This window comes from Motacilla alba, chromosome Z (assembly GCF_015832195.1).
Source record: "Motacilla alba alba isolate MOTALB_02 chromosome Z, Motacilla_alba_V1.0_pri, whole genome shotgun sequence".
Classification (NCBI taxonomy): Eukaryota; Metazoa; Chordata; class Aves; order Passeriformes; family Motacillidae; genus Motacilla; species Motacilla alba.
The window spans coordinates 41,995,966-42,010,908 of NC_052046.1; the positions used below are offsets into that span (position 1 = coordinate 41,995,966).

Genomic DNA, 14,943 nt, shown 5'->3' on the forward strand with positions numbered 1-14,943 from the left:
GTAGTTTAGCTCTCTTTGCTCATTCTCACCTTCATGAGGAGCTGTTCTTGTTCTGTTTTAAATAAGAAGGTTCTGTTTTGGCTGATCATAAAGGAAGAGAGAGCTTTGAAATAACTACTTTCAGTTAATCTGTGCTGCCTGACTCTTAAACCTTTTCAGTTTTATTAGAGCATGAAAATGTTAAAAGATCGTTCAGCGTTAAAAAAATTCAACAAAACCAACAACAAAATTTTAAACAAAAAACCATCCCATGTGGTTCCTAGATGCAGAATACCTTTGGTGATTAAATTTTATGTACTGCCACTAGTTAGAAAATTGGGTTATGTGGTTTCCTAATATAATCTGGACAGATAGGCTCTGCTGCCTCTTAGTCATGTTAACTTTTCCTTTTCAGCATTCTAGTTAGCTGTTCCATTACTTAAGTTGGGAATTTAACTTAAATGCTGGCCTGAAAGTGAATCAAGAGAGTGGTCTCTTAGGAAGAAAGAAAATCTGGAAAATTGTTTTGTTGTTTAAAGATTCAAGTCTTTTGAATTAATACTGAATCAGTCCTTTCAGAATGGAGAAGATTCTTGAGCTGCTTGTAGAATAGCTTTTTATGTGGGAGTTACCACCTTCTTATTTCATAAGAAGGTTAGTTCCGTAATTAACCTGGGGGAGAGAAAGGAGGGTAGGCAGGCTTAATAGTCTGATGTGCTTCTGAGTGACTAAGGTGCCAGTGAAGTTTTAACATGTTAAGCTGAGAGATCCCTTTTGCCCAGCAATTCTGAATTTTATTTATCAATAAATAACATTCCATTGATTAAAACATTTTAATGAACAGAAATTACAACCATGCATCTCCTATTACTCTTCCTTTGTGTATATATTATTTTTCTGATGTGTAAATAAAAGCTTGTTATCTTACTGTGCTGTACAACAGTGTTAAGACTTTACAGTAGGTTATTAAATACATTTTCTTTTCCTTTTGCTGCAGATCCATCAGGGCACAGTTCCTGTTTCATACACAGTGACAACTGTGGCTCCACATGGGATACCACTTTGCACAGGCCAGCACATTCCAGCCTGCAGCACGCAGCAGGTCCCAGGGTGCTCAGTGGTTTTCAGTGGCCAGCACCTTCCAGTTTGCAGTGTGCCTCCCCCAGTAAGTAGGTCTTTCTAACTACACCAGCTTCCATCTATTTCTCTAGTACAAATCAAAAGTGTCGTACACAGTACTATATACAGCATCTTGTGAACACTTTTGATGTTGGTATAGTGTTGGTCTCTGCCAGCAGTGTGTAAGTTTGCTTTTCCTGTGATGCTTTCTGTGACATGAGTAAGCCTGTGTGGCACTGGAACAAAACCCTTGATGTGAGCCATCTATTTCTTTAGGCTGCCCATTGAAGAGTAAGGGTAATTTGTGTTAATCCTGCCCAGGTGCCATTTATCCCCATGAGAGGCAACAAGGTCTGCAGCATGGTGCTGGCAAGTCTGGAATATTTGTGAGAATCAGTTCCTTACCTGTCAAATTGGTGAAAATCTGTTACATAAGCTGGTGTGTATCCCTCAGGCAGCATGAGAGACAGGCTTTTCCTTCTGTTTAGTCGTGGTGGTAGTGGAACAAAGCAATCTCAGAATAAGTACCCACAGACTGGAACAACACTTACATAGTAAATTCAGCAAGGAAAAAAGCAACATGTCCTAAGAAGCAACAGAGAAAAATCTGAAACTGTATTTGGGGCTTAGGGAAATCCATTCTACGCATACTAATAATCTTACCCTGTGCTGTGAATAGGTATGTTATCTGTGCAATTCATAAAAGGTTTTGTAATTCAACAATGCAGTTGTCCTTATAATTCATATAGGAGTAAAGCTCTAGTTTTTGTTTTGAATGTACAACAGTTTATCAAGTGTGTTTAGAGAATAGATCCAGTTCAAATGAATATAAACAGTTAGGTTTCTCTGGCATCAGCAGGCAGACTTTCTGCTTTCTTTCGTTCAAGCCTAAAATTGAGGAATAGTTTTAAGTTAAGAGGGGACTCTGGAGGTTGTCTGGTCACCTGCTGCAGTACCAGCTTGCAAATATGGAGATTTCACAGTACCTCCAAGTTTCTGCTTCAGCGTTTGACTGTCCTTGTGATGAAGAATTTCCTCTTTATGTCTGGTTGAGTTTTCTTTGTTGCATCTTGGTCCCATTAGTCTTGTGCTCTTTTACTTTGCTTCTTGAGGAGGTCTTGGATTCTTCCTGTCCACTCTCAGGAAGAGTTAGACACAGGGGTAAGATATTTGCTTACTTTTCTCTTTTAAAGAAGAACAAGTCTAGTTCTGCCACCTTTTTTATGCAATTCTCTCCAAGTCACTGGTTGTTGTGACTTTCACCAAGACCTGGTCATCCTGTTGTCATTGTCTGTGTTTGGCACTGGCATGCCCAAAACTGGGCCCAGCAATTGAGATAATTGTCACAGTTTTTGAATGGAGAAGCAGAATCACTTCCCTAGTTTCACCAGTTGCCTTCTTAGCCATGCATGCCATAGGCCTTTTTGGCTGGGTACACTATGGGTATTATGTATGTGTCCACCACAACCCCACTTTTTTTCTGCAAGTCTTGACTGCAGCCATTTAGTTTCAGAGTGTCCTGATCCATGGAGTTACTCTTTTCCAGTGCTAGACTTCACATTTGCCTTGGAACTTTAAACAGTTTCTGTTGGCCAATTTCTCCAGCCTATAAAAATACATCTCAAGGTGGCACATGCTCTCCAGCATGTCACATTGCTCACCAGCTACGTCTGTGAGCTTCCCAGTTTCCTTTTGTTATTTTCACAATATTTGTCTATCGCACTGCATGTGCAACTATGAAGTAAACAAATGCCATTTATTAAGTATGTTCATCAGTTTTAAAAGTTCTCAAAGACCAAGATGGCATCCAGAGGAACATGGGCAAGCTTGAGAAATGGGCTTATGTAAAATCTCATGAGGTGTAACAAGACCAAACACAAAGTGCTGCACCTGGGTTGTACCAACACAGGCTTGGGATGAACAGATGGAGAGCAGCCCTGTGAGAAGGACTTGGGGGTGCTGGTGGGTGAGAGCTGCACATGACCCAGCCATGGGCATTCCCAGCCCAGAAAGCCAAACGTATCCTGGGCTGCATCCAAAGCAGCGTGGGCAGCAGGGGAGGGAGGGGATTCTGCCCCTTGCTCTGCTCTAGTGAGAGCCCACCTGGAACCCTGCATCCAGCTCTGGGGTCCCAGTGCAGGAGGGGGACATGGAACTGCTGGATTGAGTCCAGAGGAGAGAGACCAAGATGATCAGATGGAGCCCGTGATGGAGCCCGTCTTCTGCAATGAAAGGCTGAGAGAATATGGTTTTTTCAGCCTGGAAGAGAGAAGGCTTAGGAGTACCCTAATTCAGATACTTAAAGGGAGCCTACAAGAATGGTGGACCGAGACTTTTTACAGGGTCATGTAGTGACAGAACAAGATGTGGAATGGCTTTAAATTGAAAAAGAGTAGGTTTAAATGATATAATTAGGAAAGAAGATTATTTACTCTGAGGATGGTGAGGCACTGGAACAGGTTGCCCAGAAAAGTTATGGATGCCACATCCCTGAAAGTGTTTAAGGCCAGGTTGGATGAAGCTCTGAGCAACCTGGTCTAGTGAAAGGTGTCCCTGTCCATGGCGCAGGGGGTTTGGAACAAAATGATATTTAAGGTGCCCTCCAACCTAGGTCATTCTACTTTATGTACAAACTGAAGAACTTTTTTAAAAGCTTGAATGAATAAACAGGTAATTTTCATTTCTTTCTGCTTGGAAGTTAGTGTCGCCTCATTTGCTCTAGCTTTAATATTAAAGTGATATGGGCATAGCACAAATAAAACATTTGCAAACATATATAGGAGCTGTGGTAGTCTTTACCTTGTAGAATCCTATTTCAGTGTTTCCAAAGAATCTCATGTTTTGAAGACTGTGAGATGTTCTACCTGCAAATTTATCTTCAGCTATTTCAGAGGACAGTTTTCAATTTAGTAAAATAAAATAAAAATGTATTATAAGCATAGAAACACTTGTTTATAGTATTTATTTTTTAGAAAAATGATGTAGTAACTGAGGGAAAAGAATAGTCAGCATTTAAATTAAAAATAGTAGCTGGATCAAATTAATCTACTTGTATTTTGGTGCATTTGGAGGTTTATGTTTGGTCATGATCATAGCAAATTGAGATGATAGTTTCACCTCTACTACTGAAATCTAATACTAAATTAATTCCCTTTACCATTTTATGCTATTATAGTCAATATGTAAATGTATGCTGTGTGGCATTACTAATAAAAAAAAAGGGAGAGATCAAAACTGGGTAATCTTTCTTTTCAAGATTTGATAACGAATATCTTCATTAAATGCTCTTATACTTGTTAAAACTGTAAAAGAAATTCCTGACATTCTCATAATGGTTCAAAGTGCAACAAAGAGGAGATTGCAGGTTCCTTGCTCCTCCATATATAAAGGTGGAAGTAAAACTGAACAATGCCACAAAGTACATTCCTGTTCCCCTGCAGTGCTTTCAGCATTTATTGTTCAAACATTAGTAACGAATGTTGCTTTTTTATCAGGTATTTAAAGGAGGAGAGAAAAAGAGCTATTTTCTGTAGTATCTGTTATTAGGGGGCTGCTTTTAGAGCATCAGATTCACCCAAAAGTGCAAAATGAAGCAGACTGTATGAATTATTCATAGTATATGAGGCAACAGAGGTCTTTACGCACAGTCTGGCTGCTAAGTCCCTTATCTGCATCTAGAGCTTATAGTGCTTGCAAGACCATTGTTTTGGCATGTTGTTTTGATGATGATATGTGGGAAAAATTAAATTACTAGGATAACTGTATCTGTTCATCACTTAGGAGCCTGTCTGGTCCTGGAATATTGAAAATCCAGTCTCCTGGTGACCTCATGAGCACCTAGCAGGCATCATACTATGCTACTTCCTAGAGCCTGTTCTGTAGTAATCACTGTTCCTTGGGTATTTGAATGAGTTATTATTTATGTGTATTTTGGAGACTTTTTCAACAAGGCTAAAGAACTTTTCTGTTACCATTATATCTTTCTGTAATAAATACATAGAATATGGAACATTGTGTAGGGAATGTTTGTGCTACAAAAATGTATTGTTTTCATTTTATTTCAGATGCTTCAGGCGTGCTCAGTCCAGCACCTACCTGTCCCATATGCAGCATTTCCACCCCTCATTTCTAGTGACCCATTCCTTTTGCATCCTCCTCATATCTCTACACACCACCCTCCTCACTTACCTCCTCCAGGACAATTTGTTCCTTTCCAAGCACAACAGTCACGGTCGGTAAGTAATGCTTCTTACCCCGCTCTCAGTAGATCTGGTGGGCTGGATGGGCACACAGTACTGATTACCTGATTGAGGAAACAAGGATTTTCTTTCAAATTGTAACTGCTTGGTATGAAGATGAAAAAATACTTCTGAAGTTCAGTGTTTCACTTCAGGTTTTGTCATTGCCTGTGCTGTTTGTCCATACCCTTTTACTTCTCTCAGAAAGATGAGTATTTCCTTCACCATCAGATATTTCTTTCCCAGGAAGCAGAATAGAATCCAGAAGTTGTGTGAGGATAGGAGGCATCTCAGAGAAAAGCTTAGCAGAGAAAAAAGCACAGTATTTGCTTTTGTTTTAGTTTCTTTTGTATTACTTCTTGATTAATTTTTAAATAACTAGTCCTTTTCCTAGGACATTTTCTTTACACTTACAAAAGTTACTGATGTTGCCTAAGCAGATTTGGCTTAGTGAAATGGACTATGCAAACATGGAAAAATGTGACCTGTTTTGGATTTAGGGGGAAATCAGATTTACAGTTCTGGCCTACCACTCTTTCTGTGTGGTTATCTGAGTGCTCATCCATTTGTTTGCCCCAGTGAGTAGAAGATGCAGATATTTCAGTAACACAGAAATAGGATATAGTTTTATTATTGCAAACACTGCTGAAACTCCTTCATGCCATGTCTCTGGTGTGGATAGGATTTTAATCACTTCATTACAGTGATGTGAGAACAGTTTCCATCATCCTAATAAAATGGTTCTTTGTGGTAGAAATCTTTGCAATACTTAGCTTTAGAAAATTTAGAGACTCAGGTTTTACCTTGAGTTACTTAGATTTTTAACTAGACTTGCCTGTCTGCTTTCAGCTGTGCCAAAAAGCTTGCATCGTAGTGCTTTAAGAATATCTTGTTCTGTATAACAGAAAAATTAGTATATCCTTTGGTTCCACAAGGTGGCTTTCTTAGCTGAATTTCTTGAAATGGTGGAATTCAGTGTCAATAACAGAATGGTGTATTTATGAAACAGCGAGAATTCCTGATTGTTTCATGGACACTTTTGAGCCTGACTAATGTAATAGATTTGACTAGCAACAAAACCAATCTGGAATCCCATGCTTCTGAAACCTCAGGACTGCTTGTTAGCACTGCTTGCATGACCCTCCTAGGAAAGCATCTGCTTTCTTTCTGGATATCATTATCAGTTTCATCTACTGGAACCATCATGATTCCTCTCCACTTTCCAATTTTTCTGGCACTATTTCAGTTCTTGTCTGTGGTTGTTTATTTTTTCCCTCACATAGTTACACAGTGAAAGCATCCTGGCAAGAAGGAGAACAAATATTTGTCCTGAAAAATGAAAGATACAGGAAATTACATCCACTCCTGTATTTGCTAGGTCACATAAAGTCCTGGTCTATAAGCTTGGCTAGCTGGAAATGGTGAACTTGCATCAAATGTGTAGTGTTGTCTTTGCTCTTTTGGGTAGTGTTAATGATCTAGGAATTGCTCACAGAGTTACAATAAAATTGATCATGGTAGCATAGAATATACAGCTGGGACTGCAGTTCTTTATTGGGGAAAAATTTCATCTCTGTTATTGCAACAAAGACTATCTCTGGTTTTTTTGTAGCCACTTCAAAGGATAGAAAATGATGTAGAATTGCTTGGAGAACATCTTCCTGTAGGAGGTTTTACATACCCTCCCTCAGCCCATCCACCAACGTTGCCTCCCTCAGCTCCACTTCAGTTCTTAGCCCATGATCCATTACACCAGGAGGTGTCATTTGGGGTAGTAAGTATTGTTTTCTGTGCTACATTCTCTTTCATTGACATTCTTGATCTTTATTCTGTAGTACATTTTGTTGAAAAGTCATGCTTTTGCAATCATATTCCATTATTGGAATAGCTGCATATTGTGGTATTTTCTTTAAGCCTAAGTTAATCAAGTTAAGGGTAATTTAATGACACCAGCAAATTATTTCCAGTAACATTATCTGCAGAGTGCAGCAGCATTTACTTACAAAACTTTCAATGTTGTCACGTAGTCCAGGACTTCTATTGCAGGTAGCGGTTAGTACAGTTCAGAAAAACTGTTACCACTTATAGTTAAGTGGTATCATCATATGTTGAGTTTCCACAGCTCAGGAAACCCAGAATGCTTTAAAAACAGTTGTCTTTAAGCAGTTGTAAAGTGCTTCCATAATTTAGTCTACACCATACATTATAAAGATAGCCATGTAAAAAAGCTTGATTTAACTCAGCTTTCAGGGGATCAACAGGCAGTTCAACTGCAGCAGCACAAAATAAAATTAAAAGTGGTGCAGGATAAAGTCTGTGTTGAATTTTGCTGAATCATGTGCTTCTGTGGTGTGTCCAGTGGTGCCACTTCTAGGATCTTTGTCTTGTACTTCAATCTGCAATTATACTAGTCCTGAGATGTGTCATAATTTTGTTGTTGTTGTTGTGGTTGTTTTGTATGGGTCACTTCTTTAAAAAAACCAAAATATCCCCTCTCCTGTTTGTGTGATGCTGAGAGAAATAGCTAGATCCCAGGTTTAGGTGCTGAAATATTTTGTTGTTTGACATGTACATCAAGTTGTCAGTGGTTTTAGGGGCATATTGTTATTTAAATTTTAAATAATAATTAAATTTTAGGCCCTGCAGCTGCAGAATATACAGATACCTTGTCTTCAATTATTCTTCTTGAAATCACAGAACCTAGTCAAATGGTTGCTTGCAGTTTTCATAAAGGTTCAAGTAAATGTCCACCATTTCAAAAAGTGATCAACTAACTCCTAATCTAAAGGTGTACAGATTTTCAATGAAATTTTCAGGCACTATGAGACATTCTGGAGTCCAGGACACTTGAAATCTTCTATGAACTGCTGTATCTTATTCAGTCTTATTCTTATTCTTATGCTTGTCAGATGAATTAGTCTAATCATACATGTTTTGCTTGGAGTCAGACTTCATTTTTAAGTTTGGTTGTTAAAGTAGATAGGGAACATAATAACCATTTTCTGCAGATTGTAACATTTGTCCTCTCTGATGTTTCAGCTCCGAGTTGTTTATTGCTAAGGAGTAGAATTGAGACTTATTACAAGTAACCATGTGGCCTTTTATAAAGTAATACTAAATCTTTACAATGCCTTATTTGCATTAACATTAGAATGGAATAGATGCATTTCTGATTATTTTTCATTCAGTGAACACAACAATTTCTAATTATGTTTTTTGATTGTAGAATTCACAAAGCAGTAAAATTAATAGTTCATATGTCTAGTTTGAGACTCCAACCAAAAGGAACCTGTCTCTTTTGTATTGTTCATATGTTCATATGTTCATATTCATAAGTTAATTTTATGTATGAAACTACATAAAATTACTGATTTTATGGCTACCTAATTATAATGTTTCGATTGTAAAATTAGAGGATTTTAGGTTAGTCATTGAGGGTGTTGGGCTCTTGTGCTTTCAAATTTCAAACATGTAAGAAGAAAAACAGGTTAGTAAAGGCTTAGAGTGTTCTTTGTTTAAAAAAAAAGGACATAAGGCTCTCAAATATGAATTTAATAGGGATACATGAATTTTGTAGAAAATACAAAAAACATTTTAATAAAACATGACAAAAAGCACCCTGATTTACCCATAGAATGGATGCATTGAAACTTTGGGCTTGAGTCTCCCTATGTGTGGTTCAGCTGCAGAAGTTGTACTGATTAAACCTTCTACGTACACCTGAAAGGGTTCAAGCCTTTAAGCCTAAATATAAGTATATACCGCTCCTTAAAAGTTAGAGGGTTTTTTAAGGAGATTTTTTTTTAAAATTCTCATTTTTAGAGAGTTTTTTAAGGGCTTCTTTACTCAACTGCTTATGCACAGGCCTGCATAATAGCGCCTGAGCCTTTTATATTTAGAAGAGGTTCAGCAATTCATGTCCTGTTTCCCAAACTGTACTGACTATGGACTAAATACATAAGAACTTGTAGGGATTTCTGTTGTATATTACCACTTTTTCACATGAATTGGTATGATTGTATATTATAGATGGGAATGTCATTTCAAATTGTGGCTGAGATTCTGTTGGATTTTAGCAGAGGCTGAATTTTTTAAACAATGCTTTATTGAAAGTGAATTTCATTATTTCATTATTAAGAATAGAAAATATAGAATCATGGGCTCAAAGACTGGATAAGGTTGGAAGAGAGGTCATCTGGTCAAGCAGGGCCACCTAAAACTCGGTGTCCAGAACTGTGTCCAGCCAGCTTTTGAGTATGTCCAGGAAGGCAGACTCCACCATCTCCCTAGGCAACCTGTGCCACTGCTCAGTCACCCTCAGAGTAAAGAAGTGTTTCCTGATGTTCAGACGGAGCCTCCTATGTTTCAGTCTGTGCCCAATGTCTCTGGTCCTGCCACTGGGCATCACTGAAAAGAGCCTGGCTCCATCTTCTTTGCGCCCTCCCTTTAGGTATTTATATACATTGATAGGATCCCCCCAAGCCCTCTCTTCTGCAGGCTGAACAGGCTCAGCTGTTGCAGCCTTTTTGCACATGTGAGATGCTCCAGTCCCATCTTAGTGAGAGAGTTGGAATCTTCCCAGTATGTCCATGTCTGTCTTGTGCTGGGGAGCCCAGAACTGGACACAAGTTCCAGTTCCAGAAGTTTCAGTTGAAGTTTATTTTCTTCTTTCTTGCAGCCTTACCCACCTTTTATGCCTCGAAGACTCACAGGGCGCAGCAGATACCGATCACAGCAGCCAATACCACCACACCCTTACCATCCCAGCCTATTACCTTATGTGCTGTAAGTGAAAAGTACATTTGCTTCCATGTAGGCTATTAAGAAGTCAGAAAGCATCTTGGCACTTTTTATGGTTGGACTCTACCAGAGACCAGGCATATTTCACCTGTCTCAGAGGAAAACTTCCATTTCTGTGTAAACTTTTCAGCTTATTTTTAATAACCAACACCACTGAGCAAGGAAAAATACAAGTGAACAGGTTTTGTCCAGTGTATTTTACCTATTTATAGGTATTTTGAGGCAGAGTAGCCTTTTGTTTCTGAACTCTTGGTATAATCTTCAACAGATTTTAAATCATAGTTCTATGATACTCTTACAGAGGCACAGTTAACACTGTAGGATGAAGTTGTAGGAGTCTTCCTTTATGGAATAAATTAATTTGGTTTGGTTCTTAAATGTAAAACACAAGAGTGGGGGCTTCTGGGGTGTTACTCTTTATTGGCTTAAGTGCTACTCTGTCAAGGCTGTCACATTTCTGTTCTGCCTCTGAGTAGCTGTTTCTGGAAAAGATGTGGGACAATTGACATTTAGGAATTATCTGTAATGTGTTATGGTAGACTCTCTGGAAGAGAGTTTGGGTCTATGACATGAGATGTATTAGTCTTCTGTGTTCTGTATTAGAAGTAAGAATTAAATGTTTGGAAAACAAAGATTAAGCTTCTGATGGCAAAGGTGACATTGACAAGGAAATAATCAAGCATTGACACCAAATCTGTAGATTCTCTCTCTTCAACGTCAGACGTGGCACGAAAATGGCACCAGAAATCTGATTTGGTGTAGTTCAACTTTTCATCTTGCAGTCTGAGAGCAGTGTCATAGCTTTTTGCCTATTCACTGAGGACATGATGTAGCAGAGTAATTCCTGATTCTACTATATTAGTGCTTTGAATTTGTGATTTCCATGTCTGTGGATGAAGTTTGGACCCATTGTACTACCTTGGGGTGGGGCGGTGGGTGGGTAAAAAGACTTACTGAATATACAACCGAAAAAACATCTCTGATCTCTCAGTCTGAAGGGATTCTGCTTTTACCAACATCACAGTACATGAAAACCCATCCTTGCCTTCAGGATGGGTTTGTCTGGTAGGAAATCCTATTTATCTTCACTTTGTGTTTTAGCTTGTAGAAGTTGAAAGACTTTTATGTTGGAGATCTAAATAGACTTAGTATTCCTTTTGATGGTCTTTTATCCACTTAAGGAAGTAAAACATATTTAAAACCAGAATGTCAATTTTTTGTCAATTTTAGGTCTCCATAGTCTGTGATAATTAAGAGATTAGTTTTTGTAATAAAGCTGAGCTTGGTTAAAAGTATCAAGTGAAGCACGCATGCAGTTAAAAAGTCAGCACTCCCAATATCAGAAAGTTAGCAGAAAAAGCATTTTTCTGTGACTCTTTCACTTCAAATGTCTGTTCTTGACTTCAAACACTACATTTTTGCCAGTTCCGAGAACATGTTGATTTGAGAGGCATCAGAAAGGTTACTTTACCTCTGCCAGATATTTCTGTGCTTTCCTTCAGCAAGATGCTGAACCTTATCCTTGTTTGCTCTCGTGGTAGATCAATGCTCCCAGTGCCACCAGCAGTTGGACCAGCTTTCAGCTTTGAGTTGGATGTGGAAGATGGAGAGGTAGAAAACTATGAGGTTGGTGTGTGAACTACAACTACATTTAAAGAACAGATGTTAGCTCAAGCAATAGATACAATTTTATTTTATTTTGCTTTTAATCCTGGTTTTGCTTTTCAGATAAATGTAGTGACTGTGAAGACAGAATAAAAAAATGGTCCTTTCAGATTTTTTTGTAATACTGAATATTAGAAGTGTTTAGCTTTTTTTCTTGTCTATTGCTCTTTCACAGAATTCACCTTTCCAGGCTAGTAGTAATTAAGTTGTTCAGCTTTTATGTTCTCCATGCTATTCTTCTCCTTTCAAAATTTAATTGATTCTAAATACCAAACAAAAGTGAAGCACTTTCAAAAGAAAAGGGTAAGTTACTGGTTTTATGAGTGTAACTTTCAGAATAGTTTTAATATCATAGGATTAATTAATCTAAACATAATGTTTATAAAATTGCCTTACTGCCTTTTCTTCTTTCCCTCTGGAGGGGGATGGTAATTCACATCTAGAGATGCAGAACCATCTTAAATATCCTAGATGATTATGGGGTTGTTCCAACTGTTGTTTCTTTGCTGGTTTTGAAGCTAATGGATTCCATTTGATTTCTCTTGAGTTAGTCATCATTAACCCTGCCCTCTGCATCTCTTTTCCTGTGCTCTCGTTAAGATATCTGTGTAGTTGCACATCTTCAGTTTAACAGTGAGTGCTTCTGTAATAACTTCTGTGGTGGTTCAGAAGCAGCAATGTCTTCTGAGAATTTGGGCCCTAGGTTCAGTAGTGTAAGAAATCAATACCATTTGCAGCTTTCATAGTATCTTTTCTCTGCATTGACTGTCTGTCATACTGATGTTGTTTCCTAGGCCCCTGATGAAGGAGTGTGAATTAAATACATGACAGATTGCAAATTATATACATGAAAGGATTTTAGTTGCAATTGTTTGCTTACAGAAAATTGACATAAAAATTAGCAGCCTAAAAAAGCGCCTAAAGTTTGATGATATGTATTTGTTTTCCAGATTGAGGATAAAATCTTCGTATTTTTATTCAGCTAGCCCAAGACATGGAATGGGAATCATAAACTGTCCCGTTAAATTCATGATTTCTCTCACAAGACCAAATTCACATATTCCTATAAAGGAAATTAGTTGACAATTTCTTTCTGGTTACTGGCACTGTTAATTTCATAGCAGGGTGAGGCAATCCCTCAGAAGATAATTATTTATTGAGCTGTGCATGCAGTCATAGGACTAACTGGAAATTGGGTCCTTGGGAGGTGGGTTTTGAAATCCCAGAGAAAATTATCTTACATCATTACAAAGATGGTTAAGCTCTGAAAGACTTTCTAAGGAGTTTGTATTGTGTGGAAGAACTTAGGTTCTAAACATTTCTTGATAGGTGTTTTGTGCTAGCAGCTGGTGTAGAGAGATGTGATGGTAGTGCCCAACTGTTTGATCAGTGAATTTTTATATGTCTGGTTTCCATGTTTTGCAGGCACTGCTGAATTTGGCAGAACGTCTGGGAGAAGCCAAACCACGGGGATTAACAAAAGCAGACATTGAGCAGCTTCCATCCTACAGGTTCAATCCAAACAATCACCAGTCAGAGCAGACATTGTAAGTATATTGGTCTCTTTCAAGGATCCATAATTTAGGTGGCTTGATTTTCATTTCTTTAACTTGCAGTCACAGTGAGGTCAGAAGAGCAAGAATACTTGATTTGTGATGTGAAAGCACAGTAAATAAAAAAAACAACAAAACACCCATAGAACCCCATAGTCAGTTCTCAGTTTCCATTGTCAGACGCAAATCACTGTAGCTATTGAAGGAGTAAAATAGCTTCTGTGTTGCAATCATACCTCTAAGGTTTTGTATGGAACTGCATATTTTTTGTTCTTACATACCAGATACATTTGAACTTCTTCGTCTTTTTTAGGTGTGTGGTGTGCATGTGTGATTTTGAGTCAAGGCAGCTACTTAGAGTCTTACCCTGTAACCATGAGTTCCATGCCAAGTGTGTTGATAAATGGCTGAAGGTAAGAAAAAGTAATCCTACCTTAGATGAAATTGATTATGTAGTTTTGTAGGAGAGGGTGGGGATATTTTACTGTTATGCTTCATTTCATCTTATTTTGTGTTTCTGATACTTAAAAAGCCAGAAGAATGGAATCACTGCCTAGGTATTATATTATTCTAATAATTGATGAAGGCTGTTTCTTCATAATATTTGGTACACTGGAAAATGAATATGAATACAGTTGTTTTCATTGACAGCTCTTACTATGTTTTCCATTTGCTTATAACAATAACTGTTCATTTGAGTAATACACAACATTAAAGAAGACTTGAGAAAAAGTAAATAATATAGGAGGTATGATACAGAGCTTGGTGATGATGTTGGCTTCAACTGCTTTACATAGCTTGCCTAGCAAGAATGAGTACCAACACATTCCCCACTTTGCTGTTAATGTTGGTTTCTGGGGCAAATAAAGTGGGTTACATATGTACGTTTATGTGTGTGCATATACACAGAAATGTAATATATACAAATAGAAACTACAGTTTTACAAAATAATTTACCCATCCAAGAGGATTTGAGCAAATAAGAAAGGCTCAAGAGTCAGGACCACCCAGTAAGAGCACTGATTAAATAGCAGCTGTAGGTGAGAAGAACAAGAAATACAAGTAGATTATGGCAGGCATTTCTACAGGCTGCATTGAGCCAGATCTACTGCCAGCAAGGTATTGATTCCCATCTTGCCTCAGTTTTTTGACTATTTTATTCTATTCAGCTTTAATCCATTTAGTCTGTCATATGGAACATTGGAAACTGCAGTAATCCTCTGTTGATACGGTCCCTAGAAAATTACAGATGGTGTTTGTTGTTTTGGAAAAAGAAATTTGGAAATTGGAAAAAGAAAACCCCCTTGCCTTTATGGCATCATAAATATGGCATCATATCTTAGGCCTAAGTGCTAAAATATGCAATGCAGAGAATGAAGAAAATGAAGTCAATATTGACAGTATTTTTTTTCCTAAGAAGATACCAAGAATAATGAGAAGGATTTGAAAAAATGGGATGTCAAACTGCCCTTTGATACAGTACCCATAGTAGTCTAAGTCTAAAGCTCCTACAAAATCTAGGGCCAGTGTAGCTGTTTGTAATGCTCTTAGTTTTTGGTAGAAATGGTCCAAAAGTATCTGATTTCACA

The 14,943-nt window shown here is 37.9% G+C and overlaps 1 protein-coding gene across 5 annotated transcripts in view; it reads left to right on the forward strand.

Moving 5' to 3' along the window:
* RNF38 (ring finger protein 38) overlaps positions 1-14,943 on the forward strand; it is a 114,909-nt gene that overhangs the window by 92,568 nt on the left and 7,398 nt on the right. For all 5 annotated transcript variants that reach the window (XM_038124538.1, XM_038124539.1, XM_038124540.1 and 2 more), the window contains 7 exons: positions 977-1,144; positions 5,163-5,333; positions 6,949-7,110; positions 10,015-10,121; positions 11,678-11,762; positions 13,227-13,348; positions 13,668-13,767. In XM_038124538.1, coding sequence (XP_037980466.1) covers positions 977-1,144; positions 5,163-5,333; positions 6,949-7,110; positions 10,015-10,121; positions 11,678-11,762; positions 13,227-13,348; positions 13,668-13,767 — 915 coding nt within the window. The remainder of the gene's footprint in view (positions 1-976; positions 1,145-5,162; positions 5,334-6,948; positions 7,111-10,014; positions 10,122-11,677; positions 11,763-13,226; positions 13,349-13,667; positions 13,768-14,943) is intronic.